The 22,084-nt window shown below is 41.1% G+C and overlaps 1 protein-coding gene across 5 annotated transcripts in view; it reads left to right on the forward strand.

Moving 5' to 3' along the window:
• Nucleotides 1–22,084, forward strand: part of TLN2 (talin 2) — a 142,393-nt gene that overhangs the window by 97,485 nt on the left and 22,824 nt on the right. For all 5 annotated transcript variants that reach the window (XM_057368620.1, XM_057368619.1, XM_057368622.1 and 2 more), the window contains 18 exons: nucleotides 1,462–1,551; nucleotides 2,697–2,819; nucleotides 4,097–4,240; nucleotides 4,425–4,586; nucleotides 5,634–5,774; nucleotides 6,880–7,061; nucleotides 7,432–7,564; nucleotides 9,006–9,107; nucleotides 9,854–10,024; nucleotides 10,613–10,759; nucleotides 11,593–11,694; nucleotides 13,010–13,129; nucleotides 14,659–14,805; nucleotides 15,523–15,689; nucleotides 16,372–16,555; nucleotides 17,158–17,283; nucleotides 17,576–17,692; nucleotides 19,594–19,779. In XM_057368620.1, coding sequence (XP_057224603.1) covers nucleotides 1,462–1,551; nucleotides 2,697–2,819; nucleotides 4,097–4,240; nucleotides 4,425–4,586; nucleotides 5,634–5,774; nucleotides 6,880–7,061; nucleotides 7,432–7,564; nucleotides 9,006–9,107; nucleotides 9,854–10,024; nucleotides 10,613–10,759; nucleotides 11,593–11,694; nucleotides 13,010–13,129; nucleotides 14,659–14,805; nucleotides 15,523–15,689; nucleotides 16,372–16,555; nucleotides 17,158–17,283; nucleotides 17,576–17,692; nucleotides 19,594–19,779 — 2,544 coding nt within the window. The remainder of the gene's footprint in view (nucleotides 1–1,461; nucleotides 1,552–2,696; nucleotides 2,820–4,096; nucleotides 4,241–4,424; nucleotides 4,587–5,633; nucleotides 5,775–6,879; nucleotides 7,062–7,431; nucleotides 7,565–9,005; nucleotides 9,108–9,853; nucleotides 10,025–10,612; nucleotides 10,760–11,592; nucleotides 11,695–13,009; nucleotides 13,130–14,658; nucleotides 14,806–15,522; nucleotides 15,690–16,371; nucleotides 16,556–17,157; nucleotides 17,284–17,575; nucleotides 17,693–19,593; nucleotides 19,780–22,084) is intronic.

The following is a 22,084-nucleotide window of genomic DNA, read 5'->3' on the forward strand; positions in this document are numbered from 1 at the left end:
AACTTTTGCCACTTGCCTTCATCTCCCCAATTCACCACCCACTATTCGTAATCTTCCCAGGGCTTCTTAACTACTAAAGTCATTGTTTGTGTAGAAAGAGTGTCTCAGCATGGGTTTGATAGACTGTCAGTATGCTCTCTGGTCTTCTCTGGAGACTCTGGAGAGCTGTGTTTAGAGAGGACCTTGCTGTGCACCCTCCAATGCAATAGCTAAAGTGGCCCAGAACTGCAGCTGAGAAAAGTAACACAGGTATTGCAGTAAGTGCAAATGGATGTTAGTGGGAAGTTTGTGCTGGCTTCTGATTCACTGTTCTGTTTCCTTACATTCTGAGGGCCTGTGTCTCCATAGAAATRGAAGTGCTGTAGGAACCTTGTTTGTTTTCCAAGTTGTTTAACAGAGCACAAAATGAAGAGCTGCTGCAATGTCCGTGAGAACTGACAGAAGAGAGACAACTGGAAATTATTTTCTAAATACCACGCCTTCACATCATGTTTTTCTCTTTTTTAATTGCTGTAAGGCTTTAAGTAAGATTTTTACAAAGCAGTAGCTGAGCTGTTAAAAACACTGTAGGTGTATCTTAATGCCAGGAGTTGTKTTACAAGAAAAGACCAAGTGTTTAAAATCGTGCCTGGATTTCCTTTAGGTGGAAAGCAAATGTCAGATAGAGCTGCCAGTATCTTTCTCTACTTAGCTGATTTCACTTTCATCAGAAGGATTATGTCTTTTCTGCCTGATACTTGGCAGTAAAATAGTGTTCCTCCAAACTTGTAGAAAGGTGTGCTGCAGATATTTTTATGTATAAAAGAAATAGTCTCCTGCATTTTGCAGCTTTTTACAAGTTCTGTTATCTAATWGCATTCATTCTTCTCAATGAATGTGTGACTGATTGGCACATTGCTATTTCCAGGACTGAGAAAAATAAATTAAACCCAACTATATAGAGTTTTATGACAGAAAACTCTCCTATGTTGGGGGGAATCTGTTGACAGTATCAGAGGCAGGCAGGTGGTGGCTGTGCACTCAGTTTGATAACCTTCTGTGTTTCTAAACAGTGCTCARCCAATGGCAGCTGCTTTTCTTACCACACCTTTAAATTTGTTTATGAAATTGAAAATAGTACTGAAAACGTGTTACACTGYTGACACCTGACAGAAAACCAGATTGCCTCATGTCAGCCAAGCATCTCTGACCATAAATCCCTCCTCACAAACACAAGGTAAACCACAGTAGCCTGGACTTCCAACAGATTGTGGTGCACAAACACAGAATTCTCCCAGCTCAGTTCCTGTCAGGTGGGGTTTCCTGCATGGCACACCCTCAGGGAGTGTGGAGCTTTGGCTGCTTGCTGGAGAGAAAGGCATGAGATCACACTGGGATAAGCAGGATAGGTGTGATGGTCTGTGTTCTCTCAGCTCAGCATATCAGACTGTCAATAATCACGAATTTCTTTTGTTATTTCAGACAGTAAAGGGAATGCTGGATAACCCMAATGAACCTGTGAGCGATCTCTCGTATTTTGATTGTATTGAGGGTGTAATGGAAAACTCCAAGGTAATTTTTTTTCCCACATCTGTGCCAATGATGAAGTGTGTTTGGATTTTCAGAAGTTTCCACATGCATATTGAATGTTAGAGATGCAGTCAGTGTTTATAGCTAAAATGTCCTCAGATAGACTCTGTCTGAGGTTCCTTGCAGGTTTTGGTCACTCAGGTGTATTGCCTCAGTAAGAAATTCTAGTATAAGTGACTGGTACACAATGCACTCAAAGCTTCTCCTCTCTCTTCCTTTCCTGCACACGAGACAGCGTGTGGTACTTTGAGTGTTTTCACTGCAACTATGTTAGAAGGGCCCAAAGCATGAACAGGAGGCTTGGCAATGAAATCCCATTGTATCGTTTTGTGCAGAATAGCTTTGCCAAATGTCTGAGCAATCCAGACATCCCAGCACATCAGAAAGCCTGTGGGAAACTTCTTCAATTATTTTTAATCGAGTTGTGCTGTACATCTTTCTTTGAAGCTGGCCTTTGGTGTGCTTATAATTTGATGTGTTGGAATTGTCTCTATTTCTTCCTTCTCAAAAAGAAAAAGAAAGTACCTAATGAGTGTGTGTGTCATTTTGTATCTAATGCTTTACAGCAGTCAGAGCTGATTTTGAATTTTCAAGCCAAGTGAGACATAGTGTGGCAATGTGTGTGAATTGTGACACTCAGATGGTTCCAGCAGTCTAGGTGTGGCTTCATTTCCACTGAGCTTCAGTGAGTTCTGGGGACAAAGATGATCCTGAATGTGTTGGCAGCATTTGCAGGACTGGTTGTCGTGTTCTGCAGTCTGTGAAATGCACCTCGTGCCAGGCTGGCTGTGATGGCTAATGGATGGCAGCAAAATGAATGAGGGTTAAYTGTGTACCCTCAGAGTCATTTGAACTGTAGCAGTGCCTGTGTTCCTGTCAGTCCAGTGCTGGTGTGCATGTCTGACCTCTCACAGCACGTGAGGAACTTCAGTGAAGTTCTCTCCACTCCACTTCAGTGAAGCCATTAACTGGGTAAAAACTCTAGAAGCCAAGTCCAGGAGGTATGGGGGCCAGAGTTGCTTTCAGGCCAGCAATCACTTGCCTCTTAAGTGGTATGCATATTTGGAAGATAATACAATCTTAAGGGATGTACATTTGGAAGATAACTTTGTTTTTTAATTTCTGAGGTTCTTGGAGAGTCAATGGCCGSCATTTCCCAGAATGCAAAAACTGGAGATCTTTTAGTCTTTGGAGAATGTGTTGGAGTTGCATCCAAGGCTCTTTGTGGCCTCACAGAGGCAGCAGCTCAGGTAAGCTACTGAAGGCTGTAAAGCAATTATGCTTTTATTTTTTTCCAAGCTCCTGTGGGTTTGTAAATCTGAAATTCACTTCCCTGTGGTCAAGCAAATGATGACTTTGTACTCCATGGTGTGTTCTGCGTAGATCCACAGAAATTGCACACACTGTAGAAGGGGCACAGTGCAATAATTCGTGTATTTTATAAGGAGGGGAAATGACATCAAGGGAAACGCTTTGCCCCAGATAAAGGAAAGCTGCAGCATATGGAATTCATGTTTGCAGTTCAAACTCAGAACTGCTATATCATGGAGAAGGGCGCAAAAAAGCAGCTACAGTTAAAATAAATCAATCAAGTTTTAGTTTGTAAAAGTTCTTTAGGAGCACTATGAATATCAGACATTTGAASTAAGAAGAAACCTRTTTCAGCTGTTCTGGAATAACYRAAATTCTTAAGCTGCTRCAWCAAATTAGGGTCTGRTCTCTGTGGTTTCACTGATCTGATAACTGAGTGAACTGTAGAGAGCTGATACAGTCACTTTGGTAAAGGATTTGGCTGTAGGGGATCATGCTCTGCATCTGAAAACCTCTTCTTGATTTCCCCAAATATGTAATTCCTTAGTATGGACTAAATCTCCTCCACATCTGAGTTGCCTTACTGGCATATTGAGGTGGCAGATAATTGTATCTTTAGTGAATTTAAGGAATCTTCATATATGCTTGTGACAGTTTAGACAAGTTGTCATTGAGATGCATTGAACTTGTAATGGAGAGAGGRGGTGAGGTTGGCCATCAGACACCTTGAGCTGCAATGAAACCAGCAGCTGCAGGCCTGATGGACCCGTGCTCAGCAAAGTGCCTTTGCTGGATTGCTTTTCTAGTCTTGACAAAACCCCCCACCACCTCCAGCCATGGCTAATATAGTAAATAATCTGCCAATACAGTAAATAATCTGCCAATACAGTAAATAATCTGCCAATACCTGTGACCATTAAAGCTCTCTCCATTGCCTATGCAAGTGACAAGGAATGTTTCCAGGGACAGTGGCTGTCTAAACAATGGACAGTTTTGTTCCAACTAATTAAATTTCTCAAGTGTAAGGGTATGTCTTCTTGGTCTCAGTGGATTCTGGATATGTAATGCTAAAAACAAATGGTAATTTTATTTCACAGTACGATTTCTAAATAATCTCTGACCACCATATGCTATGACACATGGCCAKCTTACCAGAGATCCAAGACAGATTTAGCACAATTTCTTAGGATTGTTTTCTTCTTTTCTCCATTTCTAGGCTGCTTACCTGGTCGGTATCTCAGATCCAAACAGCCAGGCWGGTCAGCAGGGCCTTGTTGACCCGATTCAGTTTGCCCGTGCCAACCAAGCAATCCAGATGGCCTGCCAGAACCTGGTGGATCCAGCCAGCAGCCCCTCCCAGGTGACTGCACAGSGAATGCAAGGACACCATCCCTGTCAGGGCAGGGCTTTGCTTTGTTTGTGTCCATTCAAAGGGGTTTTGGTTTGACTCTGTCGCCTGGCTTTGCCATTGACGTTGCAGAGTTGCAGTGTAGTTGCTGTCCCACCCCTCTGACATTCTGCCTGTTGTGTGCTGGTTTTTACAGGTCTTATCAGCTGCCACCATCGTGGCCAAACACACGTCTGCTCTGTGCAATGCCTGTCGCATTGCTTCCTCAAAAACAGCAAATCCCGTTGCCAAGAGACATTTTGTGCAGTCTGCCAAGGAAGTTGCAAACAGCACTGCTAACCTGGTTAAAACTATCAAGGTACAAATGCTTCTTCACTGTGCTTCCTTCTTCCTTTGTGATTTTCTTCTCCCCTGTTGAGACAGAATAAGAACAGTTAGAAATATTTTTTTACCTTTTTGGATATGCATGGTTAAAAAAAATACTACTAATTACATGTTTGAAGATGTGAATTGGTAAATGTGTTTAGTGGTATAACTGCTGAAGTCAGGATAAAAAAAATTGGGCAGTTTTAATGTTAGGCATCTGACCCATCCAGTATGACACCCCTCAGGATTGATATATTTAATGAGTTTTCACCTAAGAATAATCTGCAAACAACAGAATGTTAAAGTTTTTAATAGTGTTAAGTTCTTAAATATCTGGAGATTTTTTTGGCCATTTCTGACAGCTTTACTTTATCTATAGGAAAATAAAAGGAAATAATAGTGGGAGCCAAATAGCAGCCATTTATGTTTCTAATAGTCTCCTGTTCATAGTAACCTTTTATTTTCCAGAATCCTGCCAGCACTTTGGCAGGTGGTAGKTTTTTTTCATGCAAGAAGTGGTAATACTTGTGAAGCCATGGAGGATTCACAATTTCAAATGCTCTGGAAGCCATTAGTTGATGTAATTTCRTTTCATTATCTGAAATATTTGCTGTGAGATTATGACAGAGATCAGTTGAGTTGTGTGAAAATGAGAGCAATATATTACTGGTTTTGCTTAAAACAGAAGAACTAAAACATTTCAAAATCAGTAGGAAACAACCACCTTCACAAACCACAARAAGTCAGAAGTTAGTCCCTTCCACCCTTTGGAATGTGAGGTTCTGGGGCACAACTTGAGAGAGGCATCAAAGCCCCATTACAGAAAACCTGCAGCAGTTTAAAGTTGAGGATCAGTAATGAACTAAGGAAAGAAATACACCCCTGAAAAATCACAGTCTTTACATCAACCTTGTTTGTGGAGGAGCTTTCAAATGTGATAAAAATGCAGCAGTTTAAAACTAGGAAGAATTAAACCATCTTCCTTCAGTTTTGCTAAGAACCCCATTCAGAGAGAACTCAATCCTGATTTCATTTCCAGGCACTGGATGGAGATTTCTCTGAGGAGAACCGCAACAAGTGCAGAATTGCCACTGCACCTTTAATAGAGGCTGTGGAAAATCTGACAGCATTTGCTTCAAATCCAGAATTTGTCAGCATCCCAGCACAGATCAGCACTGAGGTAAGGCAGGATGCTGCATTTCCACCCTCCAAAAGTTGAATTAATCACATGTTGGGAGAGAGTGTAAATACCCCAAAGTGATTCCTTGGGTTTCTGGGTGTTCACAGGGTGTTCTGGGGTYTTTGGTTTAGACTCTCCCTTGACTTTTCCCCAGCAGGATGCACAGTTTGGCTGCAGGAAGCACTGCAATCTACTGTTAGCAAAGCCATGCAGCACAGGTGACATGCATGTTCAAGTAGCTGATTCTTCCATGCAACACAATAAAAATCTCCCCTTTTTTACCTCAAGAGCAGCTTTAATAAATGGAACCCAATTTGTTCTGGAAATAATCGAATGGGTGTTGCTGGGTTTTTTTCCTTTTTACCCACAAGTTCTCATCCTCAAGCTGTGTCACTACAGCAGAGTAGAACTTGAAGAGACTAACAAAGGATTCATTGGCTTTGGAGGAAAAGAGATAAAAAAGCAAACCTCTCAAGCTTCGTAAAAGCTTTGGAGTAGAGGTCATGTATTGTTACTGGCCCTTCAAAGGCTGCTTCCTGCTTTTGTCAGGCTCTGATCCAGATGGCAATATCAGATGGAGCAGTAGATGTGGCAATCTGGAAAATTACAGCTGTGAGGCTGTAACTGAACTCCAAGCATATCCTCCAGGTCTGGGGTACCTGGGTWTACCAGATCATTGGCAATAAAGCAGATACACAGATGATGACCCAGTTAAGAGTCACCAGTCATTAGTTGGATTTAGTAGCGTGACTGGGGAAAGGGCACATCTGTTGGAGGTGGTAAGTTTTGTGAAATAGTGTATTTTCAATGATATTTGTGTATTCTACAACTACTGAAGTGTCATAGTTTTCTCCTGTTTCTCAGTTGGAAGATACCTTTCTTAACTTGAGACATTTTTCTTAAATATGTTCTAGAGAAAGTTGTTGGACTGATTATTTTAGTTCTATTTCTGTCTTGACTATCTGTGAGTATAATAGTACAAAGGAGGAAATTATAATTCCATTTTAATGCTGTTAATTAAATAGACTTTCAGTAGCAGAAAGCGTGGATGAACTCGAATAATAATTTCAATGTTCTTTCTGTTCTTGTACTGTCCTRACCACAGGGATCACGAGCACAGGAGCCAATTCTGGTTTCTGCTAAGACAATGTTGGAGAGCTCATCTTTATTGATCAAAACTGCCCGTTCTCTGGCTATCAATCCCAAAGACCCTCCTACATGGTCTGTACTAGCAGGGCATTCCCATACAGTCTCAGATTCTATCAAGAGCCTTATTACCTCYATCAGGTATGTCTTTTGTAGTAATTGAGCAACTGTTCCTAAAGAAAACTGCCATATGGCCATTAGCACTGTGTTATTTTTCACTGATGGAAATGACTCTGTGATGTGCAGTATSTCCCAAGTGACACTCTGTGTTTAATGGTAATTGATGATTGCAGTACCCTGCAGCACAGGGCTGTTCTGTGTTTGTATTCTGTTCTCCCGTTTCCACCTCCAGTTCACTCTAAAGATGATAGAGGATGCTGTAGAAAATGAAAACTGTAGCTAATATTAATTTTCCTTTTTTTTTTTTTTTTTTTAATAAGTGGGCCTGTGTGCATTCAGCAAAGCCCCTGCTCCTTGCCACCATGCTCAGTGCAGTGTCTCTGTCTTGCAGGGACAAGGCCCCAGGGCAGAGGGAATGTGATTTCTCCATCGATGGGATCAACAAATGCATCAGGGACATTGAGCAGGCCTCGCTGGCTGCTGTCAGCCAGAGCCTGGCCACCAGGGATGACATCTCCGTGGAGGTGAGGGACAGCATGGGCACAAGCAGAGGAGAGCTGGCCAGCCCCACTGCCCTGCTGCTCAATCACAGCACCAKCCACTGCCAGCCACAGGAGCACTGTCCTTACTGGGCTCTTTCCAGGCAAATCATACACTGACCAATCGCTTCTCCACAGCCACCAGGGAATAGTAGGGGTGAAAGTAATTATCTTTACTGCCACCCACTTAATACTCTGACATCCTGTGTTGATAGGACACACTGATAAGAGTTTTTGTGGTGCCTTGCCATGTGGAAGCCAGGATTAGTTTCTGAAGATTCACAATAGATTAGCTTTTGAAACTAATCTGTTACTAAAAGTCCWGTGACATAAATGCTGATATCCTTTCTCTTAATGCCTCTTTTGTCCTTTAATGAGTGRAATTTGAAGTTGATGTTGATATGTTCAGTTTAAGAAAGCTTCCTTCTCTGCCCTCTTCCCTGTCTACTCCCCCAGCAACTCTTGTTGAGATTCTCAGCTTGCTATTTATGCCTTTTCATACTGTTGCTTCTTGAAATTATGTCTTTATTGGAGTGGTTTCTTTGGGCTGTAACACTGCATACTGCAAACATGTCAGACCAAATGAAGCCATGCAAAAGAGGTTATTGCATAAAATGTGTCATAATTCATTTTTATTGAAATGGTGATTTGATCTTGGACACCATGTAGAACTGCAATAAATGTTACCAAAAATGACAGTTATTTATAAAGTAGGAGAGGAATGTAAGAAAGGGCAAAAATAGCATTTTTTTTTCTCTTGCCTTTCATGACTGACCTTAATCCTGATGGCTGCTGAGATATCAAGTATCTCTGAATTAAAAGCYGGTATTTATGTCTTGACCAGGCCATTAATATGCTTTTAATGTTTMCTCCTGTCCTGCAGATGATATTCAGGAGGTCACTCCTCATCTCTGTCTCTCAGAGATGTGACACTTTCCCTTTGTGGATTTCTCCTGCTAGCTTCAAATGCTGCAGCAGAATTTTTTGTTCTTGTGCTGTAATTCTGCTTTGGAAAATGTCTCTCTACACTTAAATCAGTGCACCTGACATTTTCCTGATTGGTGCAATGATATTAAATCTTTGTCAGGGCAGTAATAGTTTGGGAGGTTTCAGGGGAATGTTGGTCACATTATACTGAGAAAGGACACCTAACCCTGAGTTTGCTACTGTCAGCACTCTCTGCCCAGACTTGTCATATGAACCTAAAGAGGAGCAGGCCCATCTCAGGGTTGCTGTTGTTGAAGGAGGGTTAAGGAGAAGACATGAAACAGTAKGTGAGGAAAATCAGCAGTGTGGATTTCTGCATCCTACCATAGTCACCATATACCTTTGAGTATATTGGCTGGTCTGAGGGTGATTGTCAAGTGTGGTACAACGCGATAAGAGAACAGCAGTGATAGCAACTGACTTTTTCTCTTTCTCTTAGGCTCTGCAGGAGCAGCTGACATCAGTTGTACAGGAGATTGGCCACCTCATTGATCCCATAGCCACTGCAGCTCGGGGAGAGGCAGCTCAGCTGGGGCACAAGGTACTGTCCTGCATTGGAAATCTCAGGCAGCTGAATCTTAGAGAAGACCTCAATTTCATAGCAGYTGCTCTTCCTATAGGAGAGCAGAAGAAAACATTTGTAAGGAGAAAAGCATTTGGAATTTTCAAATGCTCAGAGCCAAGATAAAATATATAAGTACACCTGCAAATATGCTGGGCCAGAGGAAAGATTTTCATTGAGGTTWTTGGTGAGGGGCTTTGTGTCTATGTGTCCCTCTGTTTTATGGGGTGTAAGGACAGTCAAACTCATGCTTATCAGATGTTTTCCAGAATAACAAATGTTAGAATGTACGTACCAAAAGCATATTTCCCATGGTCATTGCAAGATTTAGTAGTTTCTCACATAGTAATTTCTCATCCTGTGATATATTCTTGAGAGTAAAAAGCGTAGAGGCAAAAAAGATCGAGAGGTTCCTCCCTTGCACAGAGATGCTTTTCAGGGATGCTCTTGAGTAGCAGGTGGCTCCTGTGACAGCCTTGAACAGAGGCTCATAAGACCTCAAGGGATCATGTGCTCTTGAGGGAGGAGACGTGTGGCTTTGCAAAGGAGTTGGGACAGTGAGGGGAGACACAATCTATGGGCACCTGATCCACAGCCAGTGCTGTACAGTGCAGAAGCACAGTGTGCTCCTGGAACTGACCCACATCCCAATGGGAAATGGCTTTTTCTCATTTCACCTGAGAAATGTTGTTAATGGCCTTCTGGGGTTGATCTACCTTTCTTAGGTGACACAGCTGGCAAGTTACTTTGAACCCCTGGTTTCAGCTGCAGTTGGTGTGGCATCCAAGACCCTGAATCATCAGCAACAGATGACAGTGTTGGACCAGAGCAAAACTCTAGCAGAATCTGCCTTACAGATGCTGTATGCTGCCAAAGAAGGGGGAGGAAACCCCAAGGTAAGGTGGCTGTGTGGCTTTAAGGTGAGAGAGGCACGGCAGAAAAACCAGCACATAGCTGCTGTACTGTCAAGGGATATGTTTGCAGTGAAAGTGCCAGTGACAGCTCTCCTGATGTCTCCTGTCTAAGAGGGAAACATTTCTCCGAGACAGGATTCCTGTCTCCTCACAGCATCCTCTCAGGGGACACAAAGTCAGAGTAGAACAGCAGCTCTCCAGGCTCTCACAGAGAAAGCATATGGTTAAAAACCAGGGCCTGTCTGATGCATGGYCTGATGGGATGGGGACCTTTGCCAGGAAAGAGCAGCAGCACACAACTGTTCATCACTTAGGTGCAATTTGCACCTTACAAAGAGCCACCATCTTTAGAGGACATTTTRAAAGACCTGAAAGGGTTGTGTGCTATGGCTCCTTGTAGGAGTTAAAAGCTTTGTTCTGTCCACTTTGCTACGGTGTTTTACTTGTCATCTTTGCTGAGAGGTGTTATTTTCAGTGCTGTTACTGTTTTAAKTTCTTACCCTTCTGATTTGCACAGTTTTGCAGAGAGAACATCCTCTGACTATCTCRATTTTCTCCTTGGTCCTCCAGGCATCTCATACTCACGATGCTATCACTGAGGCTGCACAACTGATGAAGGAGGCTGTGGATGACATCATGGTCACCTTAAATGAAGCTGCAAGTGAAGTTGGCATGGTTGGAGGTATGGTAGATGCGATTGCAGAGGCAATGACCAAGGTGAGCATAGAAACTGACCCCATTCTCACTTTGTGCTTGAAAGCTGATCCACATTGCAGGGCTTTGGAGGAACTGGTGCTGATTGACTTTGGCAATGGTCAGTCATGACCTTGTCACTGGGAACCTAAAGACTATTGGATTTTGCATATTGTGAAATAAAACTGATGTGGGCCACGGTGCATGTTTACAACTTACACAGTACCTGTCAGTAGAATTCCTACAAAATATTTTTGTTCTGTAATATTCTGGCACTTAACTGTCATCATAGGTCAAGTGACTTCCTTTTTTGGCTTCCTTTATATTAGTCTGTTAAATAAACAGCAGGCCAACCTTGAAGCAAGTTACTTTCAGAGGAGATGATGTCAAAGCCTGAAATGCTCTGCTAGGCTTTATAATGCATTCTACTGGAGATTTATAGYTGCAAAGTGTAAATGAGTTCAATCCAAATATTTTGCTTTTCCTATCCTAAGGATTGAAGACTTGAACACATAAAGTAATTTTACRTTATCTTCTGGCATGAACATTTTGGTTTGTAACTGTTGTGCCTTCCTTTCTCTATTGGCTGAGAAGAGCAGGTTGTTTGACCTTGCATGAGAAGMAAACCTCATGCTCAAAGACTTTGCACTGCTCATTCTCTGCACATTCCATGCTCATAATCTGGTCTAAAGTATCTGCTGAGATTCTTTCTACATCCTGGTGCATTGTTTTCCCTTGGCATGTCTTGAGAGAGAGAAGATCATAGAATTAAACATGTAATACAGTTCTACTATTGCCTGTAAAACACTCTGTTTATTGTGATGTTTTAATGCTGTGTTTTTCCCTCTTTGTTGCAGCTRGATGAAGGTACACCTCCAGATCCAAAAGGAACTTTTGTTGATTATCAGACCACTGTGGTGAAATATTCTAAAGCCATTGCTGTAACAGCGCAGGAAATGGTAAGAAATTACCTGAACAGAGTGCAAGCTCTGTGTACTTAAGGAAAATGGAATTATTTGTGCAGTGTTGTGAYACTCTTGATCATCAAATTTTCAATAATGTTCCCTCTTTAGGGGTGGTGAAGCAAAAGGTGTAATGATTTTGTCAATTCAACTCTTGCATCTTAGTGGTGTGATCACAGATGGGAGGAGTGGTCTTCTGCACAAAACCTCTTTAGTTGGCTCATTTTCGAGGAGAAATAAAAGGAAAACCAAATACTTTTTMATCGGCCCATTTAATAGGGTTGAAGTGCTACCTTTTTTATTCATCAAAGACTTCAGGATACCCTTTCACATTTACTGTTTCATGTATCYTGTGAAATAACATCAATGTTTTCAGAGCCCTGTAATGCTTAATGAATGAATGCAGATTGACATCCCACATTGTCCTTTTCTTGCATTTCTGAGACTCACCTGGATTTAACAAAAGAAAAAGGTGACACCGCTTGAATTGAGATTTTTCTTGACTTGTGTTTCACAGTAAGGCATAATATGTTTTCCCTTGGAACAGTACTGTGGTTGCTCATTTGCTGTTGAGAGAGCTGAGGGCGACTGTTCATAAGTGCTACAGACAGGATTTTTCACAAAGTCAATTGCTCTTGCAGTCAAGACAGGTCCACGATTCTGCTATCTACAACAGTAAAAATTTGTCTAAAACTAGTTTTGTCCCAAGGAAGGACCTCCATTGCTTTTACTTACATTAATTTGAGACAGAAGAACTATCTCTGTTAAAAGGTAGGAGTTTTCAAAAGAGAGGTTCAGTTATTTATACTGACACTCTACTGAGACATTCTGTGTCATCCTGCCTATTTCTTCTCCGTCCTGTTCCCTCATCTGAGATGTGTTTTGCATTGGTGCTCAGATTTTTTTCCATTTCTGTGTTCCCATGTCTCAACTGAGGCTGATGGGGGTTAGCTCACCTTTGACAAAATAAGGTGGCTGTGACACCCAAACCCCACTTCTCTTCCCAGTCTGAATAACAGTACATGGCCAACAKCCCCAGTGTGTCAAAGAGTGAGGTATTGGCTCTAACTGCTGCTCTTTGATTCCTCCATKTGTTCAGCAACCGCCTGGTTACCATGACTCTAATAAAGCATGTTTGCTTGARTTTCCTCTGGAATTCTTGCTGGAGGACAGGTCCCTTCCATGGCAAGTGGATTACTCTGTTTTATCAGCGTGGCCAAGCAGATGAGTGTGCCTCTAATCTGGGGTGTATTAACAAGTTATTCTCATGCCTGTCAATTTTCTTTTTTCTCTGCCTGTGTTCTTTTTTCAGATGACTAAGTCGGTTACTAACCCGGAGGAGCTGGGAGGACTTGCATCGCAAATGGCAAATGACTATGGGCATTTGGCTTTCCAGGGCCGAATGGCTGCAGCTACGGCAGAACCAGAGGAGGTCTGCATTTTTAGACCTCTTTATTCTCTGTATAAGGTGKTGTTAACAAGGGTGTTCTTTTACTGTGGAGAACACAGTAAAGGCAACAAGCCTTGCTATAAGAATTGCCTGATCAAGGAACAGAAACCCTTTGTCAAAACCTCTGTCTGGTTTCAGAAAGGAACAACTTGGGATAAAAATKAATAATTCCTAGATGGCAAAAGAACCTYCTAAATCKCTTGGGGCTTTCACTTACAGGCAAYTTGCAAATACAAAGAAAACTCTTAAAACTCTTAACTTGTTATTATGTGGCTTTCCTTCAATCTTCAATGTTTTGACAAGTTACAAACATCTTTTTATCTTGCCTATAAGTGATTTTAAGTATAATTTTCCATCCTGAAAGTAAGATKGATGCAAGTGGTTTGAGCACAAGTATATTTTACTGAAGGGCATCCTCSATAGCTCAGGGTTGGAATACAGTGTGGGAGAAGCATCTTACTTGCTAAATGAGGAGGATGGCATGTTTGCCTGAGTTGCATTAACCTGTTGTGGGAGTTGCTGCATCTTCTCTGAGCACAACTGCACAACTCTTTCACCCCTCTCTTTTTATTGGAGCATTGACAAATTTTGTCACGGTGGGCTAAGAGGGTGTCTCACCTTCTCCRGATGTATCAGATTATCTACATAAAAGTCTCTCAAAGAATTTTTTACTTTGTTCTTACACATCCTTMTGATACACTACTTGAGTGTTTAGTGCTCAGTAGCTATGTGAAAAACAATGGCTTGCACTTGGCTTGATATTGTTRAATTGAATTACCATTCCTGCTCATTACTTTGTGCCTGAGGTTGAAATAATTCCATTTTTTCTACTAATGGCTGTGATTCCTGCTTATTTATTAATCCCAAATCACACCTGAATGACAGAATACATGCAGGGACTGCAACTATAATGTTTCAAAACAGGGACCACACATCTTAGGATGTAGGATTATTAATAAATCAGAAGAGATAACAGCAGGATTTTCTGCGTTTCAGTGCTCCCCATGGAAACAATTGATTGTGGAGACTGTGTGAGGTTCAAAACCAAGCAAAGAGAGTCACTTARATTCCTTTTGACCAGTTTCAGCAGTGTACAGTGAATGTGTGCTTTTCACCTATTGTATGTTCTTTGAGTACAGCTCACKCTGACAGGGCAGTTCTGGAGGATGAGGTAGTGTTGTTTGTATGTGAAGTTGCGTGTGCTTGAATTATGTCTGAGTTGGCAACATGCCTTATCCCTTCTGTTTCTCAGGCTCTGGGTCACTCCTGCCCTGTTTCACTCATGAGCCTTTTACAGGGTTGTGCTTCATGCATAGATTACATCGATGTAATCACATCTGTCCTTTTTGTCTGATCTCTGCAGAGGTTGTAGTGGTGGGTGAAATATTGGTAATAAAGAGTCACCAGAGAGATTGTGTTTCCATTTCTATTCACACAATATACTAGCATGACATTTATTTATTTGCTTTCTTCTTTCTTCCTTTTTTTCCTGTGCCTTCTTTACCATCTAGATTGGGTTCCAGATCAAGACTCGGGTGCAGGAACTTGGCCATGGGTGTATCTTCCTTGTGCAAAAAGCTGGAGCTCTCCAGATTTGCCCTACAGACAGCTACACCAAAAGGGAGTTGATAGAATGTGCTCGTGCTGTCACAGAAAAGGTAAAACAGCCTTCCATGTTACCCTGTGGTGTTTGTCTACCAAGCTTCCATTGGGACTAAAGTAGTCAAACTGGTTTCAGCAAACTGTCTTTTAACTTTGCCTTCTAGTACAAGAGTGCCCTAGAAGGGTCTTACTTTCCTTTCAAGTGTTCAGTGTTCATGTACTAGATTAGCCCACAATTAGTCCTTGCTCAGGCCTTGCAATAAAACTTCAGCCTCCTATCAGAGAGAGATTGGTCCAAAACAATATTCTATGACGTGAGATGGCTCTTGTGCCTTTTGAGGCACTCCCTGGCCACAGTTACTGAAATGAAGTTGGTTTCATGTAGTAACATCCTTCACTTTTAGTACGGGCCCAAAGTAACCGCCCAGAAGTGCATCTTCAGCCTCCATGAGGCTTCTTGTTCCTTGGAAACATCCCTTCAAACAGATGGCCTGGGTGCTTTGCTGAACCTTTTCGATGGCCTGTCTCTCCTGTTGTTGGCCATGCACATTGAGAGTCAGTGTCAGCTGCTTTCAGATTTCACCAAACACCATTGGTTCAGCCGCTGTTGGTGGTTCTCAGCTGTACCAGTTTTCCCATAATGATGTATCCCAGGAGAAGTGACAATTCCAAATTTAGGCAGGGGTAGACAGTGCCTTGTGAGTAAAGCTAAAGCTGATGGAGTAGTAGGGATTCACAGGACCAACGTTGTTTGTTATTTATGTTGTTTGTAGGTGTCGTTAGTGTTGTCAGCCCTCCAGGCAGGGAACAAAGGCACACAAGCCTGTATCACTGCAGCCAGTGCTGTGTCTGGGATCATTGCAGATCTGGACACCACCATCATGTTTGCTACTGCTGGAACCCTCAATGCTGAGAACAACGAATCGTTTGCAGATCACAGGTCAGTGTTGCTGCTAAAGATGGAAGAGTGCATGCCCAGGGGAACAGTGGAACTGGCAGAAGAGACTGGCATATGGATATAAATTTTTGCTTTTCCAGGTTCTTGTGAATGAAATTGAATGAGGCAGGGGCGTGAGTGGAGAAAAAGGAAACCTGGGATTTGACTTGTTTGTGAACTGTATACTAAAAATTATCTTCTTTTACACTGATACTGCTTTGGATTTGTTATCCTGACATGTCAGAACACAGATATGAGTGGGATGGGGGTGGAGAACCTGACCACTCCTTTCCTTTTGCCATCCTTCCTTCTACCTTCCTTGCCATTATTACTTTAGTTGCCTTACAATAGGCTGATGGATATGGACATTCAAAAGCTGGTAGTTGTCCCACAGCATGGTCAGATTTTTTTAGTATTCAAATACAATGGTCTCCTATTTCTTTTCAAGATGAGCTCATTTTATTAAACTGCCCTCATTTGCCCCAGATGCTCCTCTGCTGTTTTAATAGTTGTCTTTTKTTTTAACTTGCACCCTGACCTGTGGCATGTTATGAATGGACACTGGAATGATGATTCAGATCAGCTCTTTTGTGTAGCTGTTAGTCACCATAACACTGGAAAACACTTTTTTTTTCCCTCTTCTCCTTTTCCACTTCCTTTCCTTCTTCCTCTTCTTTTGCTACAGGGAAAATATCCTGAAAACAGCAAAAGCTTTAGTTGAAGACACAAAATTRTTGGTTTCTGGAGCTGCCTCAAGTCAGGACAAACTGGCCCAAGCAGCTCAGTCATCAGCTAACACCATCACTCAGCTTGCTGAGGTAGTAAAAYTGGGAGCAGCTAGCTTGGGATCCGATGATCCTGAAACACAGGTGAGCTGGTTTAAGATTTTCTGATACTCTGTTTTCTGAAAACAGGGACAGTTCTCAATTGGTAGAACTTTGTGGGACTTTATGCTTTTTAGCAACACAAAATGGTTCATCTCCTCTGGGCCTTTTCTGGGTTTACTCAGATATGACTGTTTACAATACAGTCAAAGGGGCTCAAGCAATTGAGTGGAACCAGTCAGACCTTTGTATAACACTTCTGCTTTTATTGCACCAGCTGGGATGCTTCTGGCAAAGTATTTGGCTCCTTTTTACTAATTTGTGATTGGACTTCTGGCTCATCCCATTTTTGTTCTGGAGAGCTTGCAGGTCTTTAAAGCTGCTTATCCAGCTTATCACTGGACTGCGCTCTGTTATTTGTCATTTTCCAGCTACATCTGTCTTGTTTTTAATTAACTCAGCAACTTTTCTATGTGGATTATCCCTAATGTTTCTTTCGTTGTTTGTATCTCAGTGAAATGGACGCTGGTAAGCATATTGCAGATGTTTGAAAAAACAGATTTTTTTTTTAGCTGTGTTCTAAAAATCACAGCCTCCTGCAGACACCCTTCATTGCCTGAGCCTTACAGCTATWTCTCATTCCATAGGTTGTTCTGATCAATGCTATCAAGGATGTTGCAAAGGCCCTTTCTGATCTCATTGGTGCTACCAAAGGAGCTGCCAGCAAACCAGCAGATGATCCATCCATGTACCAGCTGAAAGGTGCTGCCAAGGTAAAACCTCATTCTTAAATTTTACTTGAAAGTGTCTGTACAATCACATTTGATAAACATGTGGAGCTTCAACTTCAGCAACTTCTGATTGCCTGAAAACACATCTTTGTGTAATTATCATGATAGCATGGCCAACACAAGAGCTGTATTTAGTCCTGCAGCAAGCAGAGTTCCTGAAGTCTCTTAGGTACTGCTAGAGCAGCAATGCTTTGCAGCTTAGTTTGCCTTGCTTCATACCGTGCTGTCTCTGAGAGGATTCACATGTTCTTGTCTTCACTTCTCTCTTCTTCAGGTGATGGTAACAAATGTCACATCACTCTTGAAGACTGTTAAAGCAGTGGAAGATGAAGCTACTCGAGGGACAAGAGCCCTTGAGGCCACAATTGAGTACATCAAACAGGAGCTCACGGTACAGAACTGAATAGCCATAGTGGCTTTTGCAAGTATGACCTTATACAAAGCTGGGAGCAACTGCTTCCTTCTTCTTTAGACYTTAAGCTTTCACTACAGAAATTCTTTTCTGATCCCATGTTGTTCACTTTTTTTATCCTGGCTTTGGGAGTGTCTCCTCTGCATCATTCCCATACTGTGTCTGCAGTTTAATCTTGTTTCTATTTTTTCCTGATTATGAAATAATTCTACCAGTGATTCATGGCCTGCTATTGATATTCTGTGTGAGCAGGAATTAGTGATAGTGTGGAATTCTCTCCTAAATTAGGTCTTAGACCCTCACAATTTTTTCATTCCTCTTTAAGATATAAAAGTATAATTTGTTTTTTTACTAGCATAGTAGTGAGTGACATAAACTAATACCTGCATGTTTGTGAAGAAGCCTGATTTTTTTCTTTCCTTTACTTGCAGTCTATCTCCATCAAACATCCAGTTTTCACTTTGTGAACAAAACTGTTGTAAAGAGGAAATTTATTTTAAAATATCTTCTTTTAAAATGTCTGTATATAGTCACTGGGAATTTGCATGGCAGTGGTAAAACCYCCTGATTTGGTACCTGATCAGGCATGTTCTGTATGATATCTAGCACATTACTGTCATGTATCCTCATGAAGGCCTGGCTGTTTCATCCCATCCTGTGATTCTTGAGTTCAAACCTGTTCAGGTCTCTCATTGGAGGATTATGCATTATCATTTTTTCCTCAGTTTGGTTGGTATCTGTTTGAAATGTTTCTCTTGCTTTTGTCAGCATTGCTAAGGGATGGATGTGTGGTTGTGGTGTTGTCATCTCTTTCATGGGAGACCAGAGTGTGGCACATAGGTACTGAAGAAAATGTGTCAGGCTTGATTTGGAATTCCAGGGGCTGAATCTGAGCAGCATCAAGGGATGTCTTTACATGTTTGACTAGAATTCATTTTTTAACATMACTTCCATTTCTGGAGGGAGGAAGTGAAAAACTGATGAATTGGGAGCACAGGATAGACCAAGCTCATTTTTGTCCAGCATTTGCATTCTGAAACCACTGACCTGCTTAGGTTGCACTGTGAGTAGTTAAGAAACCTCCTSATCAACTGTGCACTCCCAATTGCCCCTGCACAGTAAAAGAATGACAAGCAGAACAGGCTGTACAATAAAAGCATGGCAAGCAAATACAGACTAAAGCCTGGGAAAAGAATGTGAGCAAAATATGGTTGCGCAGCTCTTGTTACCTACATCTTCCCGCAGTTCCTGTATTTCAATATTCATGAGAGTAGTGTGTACTGTCAGGTAATTTGAACTATTTTCACATGATTCACTCTGCAAAATTRTATCTTTAGCTTTCTAAGGGAGACTAAATATAGCCTAAGAGACAACGCTCCACCTCAGCTTTTTTAAGACACATTTGAATATTTTAGTGGTGATGTTCTCAGTCTCTACTGTTCTGTGCTATCAACACACACTTGGTAAGGTCCAGCCTTAGCAGGGGAAGGATCTCCTCATGTGAGCAGATGAGCAGACCAGCCTAAGCAGCAGTCAGGATGAGAAAACAATATAATGAAAGAAACAGTAATTCTTGTTATCCTTTATGTAAGGTTCTGAACAGCTGCAACAGCTGTCATGTGGGTAGTTAAATGCAGATGGGATGAATGGGTTAAMCTGTTTTATTGTCTTCTTCCCTCAGCTTATTGTTTCTCTCTGGTGTCTGTAGGTGAGCAGGCTTAGCAGATCCAGGTTATGATGAGCAGGAATGATATCAAAGTACTCCAAATATGTTTCTAATTTCCTGCTGTTCAAAGGCTGCTTCCGTTTGCTGTCTCTTCTCGTGGTTGTTCTGCCTTGACTTGACTGGTATCAGACTTCCCTTCTGCTTTCACTTTTAGGTGTTTCAGTCGAGCGAGGTTCCAGAAAAGACATCATCACCTGAAGAATCGATCCGGATGACGAAAGGAATCACCATGGCAACTGCCAAAGCTGTTGCAGCTGGGAACTCATGCAGGCAGGAGGATGTGATTGCTACAGCAAATCTGAGCCGCAAAGCAGTAGCTGACATGCTAACAGCTTGTAAGGTAAAAATTCCCTTCCTTGCCTAACACTGCTCTTTTTGTGTCTGTGTGCCTCTAAAKCCATAGAGCATTATATATTTTGTTTAGTTTTCTGCTTTTCATATGAGAAGGTTAATGGATAAGATGATTTTGAGGGAACTGCTCTCTCAGAAAGGATATTGTGTGCTATGCACACAAGAAAACCCCTGCACTAATATTCAGTTTTCTTTTTTGTGAAAACTAATTTTATTTGARCTGAAATTTCCTGGTTTCCAGTAAGAAGCCAAACTATTTGTGCAAGCAGTAGAATATATAAATATTCCTGTAGTCACAAATATAATCTCAATATTCCWAGGAACAGTGAAAAGAACAGTGAAAGAAAGCACTCTAGTCTATTTTCAGTAGTTCTTTCCCCCCTGACTAAACCTGTTRGTCTTCTCAATTTCTTTTGTGCTTTTCAAAAATGTGTGCTGTTTTTATTGCATTTTTTTGGTAAAAATAGTTGTGCTCTATTTTTTACACTGTATGCTATATAAATGACTGTTAAGCCATTTGGCTCTSTTCTGATGATTAAAAAAATGTAGGCATAAATTATTACAAAATGGGATTATAAAGATCTCATTTCTTTTGATGTTCAGTAGTAACTGGAGTAGTATACTGCCTTTGCCTATAAATCATAGTTATTTACTTTTGTCTTTCCATGTATGGAAGGTGACAGTGAAATACTGGTGCTCTCTGTGGGGTGTCTGATTCTCAGTATTTGGTCAAATCCTAACTGCCTATGTCAGTCCCAGATTCATTTTTAGCCTAATGCTGACCGAACAGAAAGSTTATGTTTATTTTTAAAATTATCCTCTTGCAAAAGCGCGAGTTCTAATATAATTTAGAACTGTCTTTATACAAAACCATTTGAAACTTTTTATATTGATTTACTTTTGTAGCAAGTTTTTTATTGTCTAACAGTTCTTGACCATTTTGCATGCTTCAGATTTTGATTTGTCTTTCCAAACCGGCAGCAAATTCTCAGGAACAGAATGTTCTGATTATAGTAACATTATACAGACACTCCTATGCATACACAGCCCAATACATGCTTTTGAACAGCAATTTATGAATATTCCTTTTTTTATGTTWATTTAATGGTTTCTCAGTGGTTCATAAGTGGCTGATAGGATGAAACTTCCTGCAAATGGAACAGTGAAGGTRTGGGAGACTGGAAAAGCCTTTTTATCTGCTAAGGAATTGCTTTCACAAAGAAAGGACACTACAAAAGGAAAAGGGCTGGGAATTGTTTTACTTGCTTCTAACAATACAGTGCCAAGGCCTAAGATCTAGTTTTATCTTGTCTACTTCCTAAAGACCAAGAGCCTTTATTAGACAAACAGGAATAAAAGTCTCCAGGAATACTAATTTTTTTACATTATCCAAAATGTATGAGTAAATAGYTGTATTATTTAACAAAGGTTTTAAATACACTGTTTGAACCAGACTTTTGATTTAGAAAATCCTGTTTCTACAAATTATGCTCAGAGACTTCAAAATCTTATGCCATTAATTCTACAAATTGATTACTGTACATGGTATTTCCATGAGAAGCCACATTCCTTTAGGGTTTTAGGGCTCGGAACCAGCAGTCATAGCCCCACTATGCTGTTAAAGTTGTGTGATGCAATGGGACTTGGGTTTTGTGATATTTGACAAACACTGGAGGGGTTTCTGGTGATATTAAGCTACTCTGTAGAATTAGCACTGATAAATTATCAGATTTTTATGTCCTTGGACCAAGACAAAATACATGTATATGATCTGTGGTAGAATTGTACAGAACATAGCTCTGAGACTTMTGCAGTGTCAGGAATTTAAATTGAAGTTCTATTTCATTGCCTGCTGCCTTAAGGCAATTAGTATAAGCAATTTGAATTAGCAGTGATGTAGGTGCCTGTGCATGATCTGCTATGGATGAATTTACCATGCTCGTTACTAATTTTGCTCTTACAAGCAGATGCTGTTTCAAAAGTCAATGAGGTTGCTTATTGTGGGGTATACTAAGACAACTCTCAAAGTCAGTGGAAGTGCTGTAATTACATGTATTGAAGCCTAGAGCAGGCCCTAAGATAACAGTTTCTTTTTTGTTACGTATTTGTACAAAATAATGCAGTAATTAATTAATTAACTTGTGCATAGTATCACTATTTGTAGCAATTGCTGGTGGTGGAAGGAAAACAGGTATGAAGATATATGGAATATATACTGAACCTTAAAAATGTTCCCAAAATCCTCTGATACCAGTCTTGGCTATGTATCCCAAACATAAAAGGAACTCTCTCCT

This window comes from Malurus melanocephalus, unplaced genomic scaffold (assembly GCF_030028575.1).
Source record: "Malurus melanocephalus ecotype Western Australia unplaced genomic scaffold, MMel_1.1 scaffold_96, whole genome shotgun sequence".
Classification (NCBI taxonomy): domain Eukaryota; kingdom Metazoa; phylum Chordata; class Aves; order Passeriformes; family Maluridae; genus Malurus; species Malurus melanocephalus.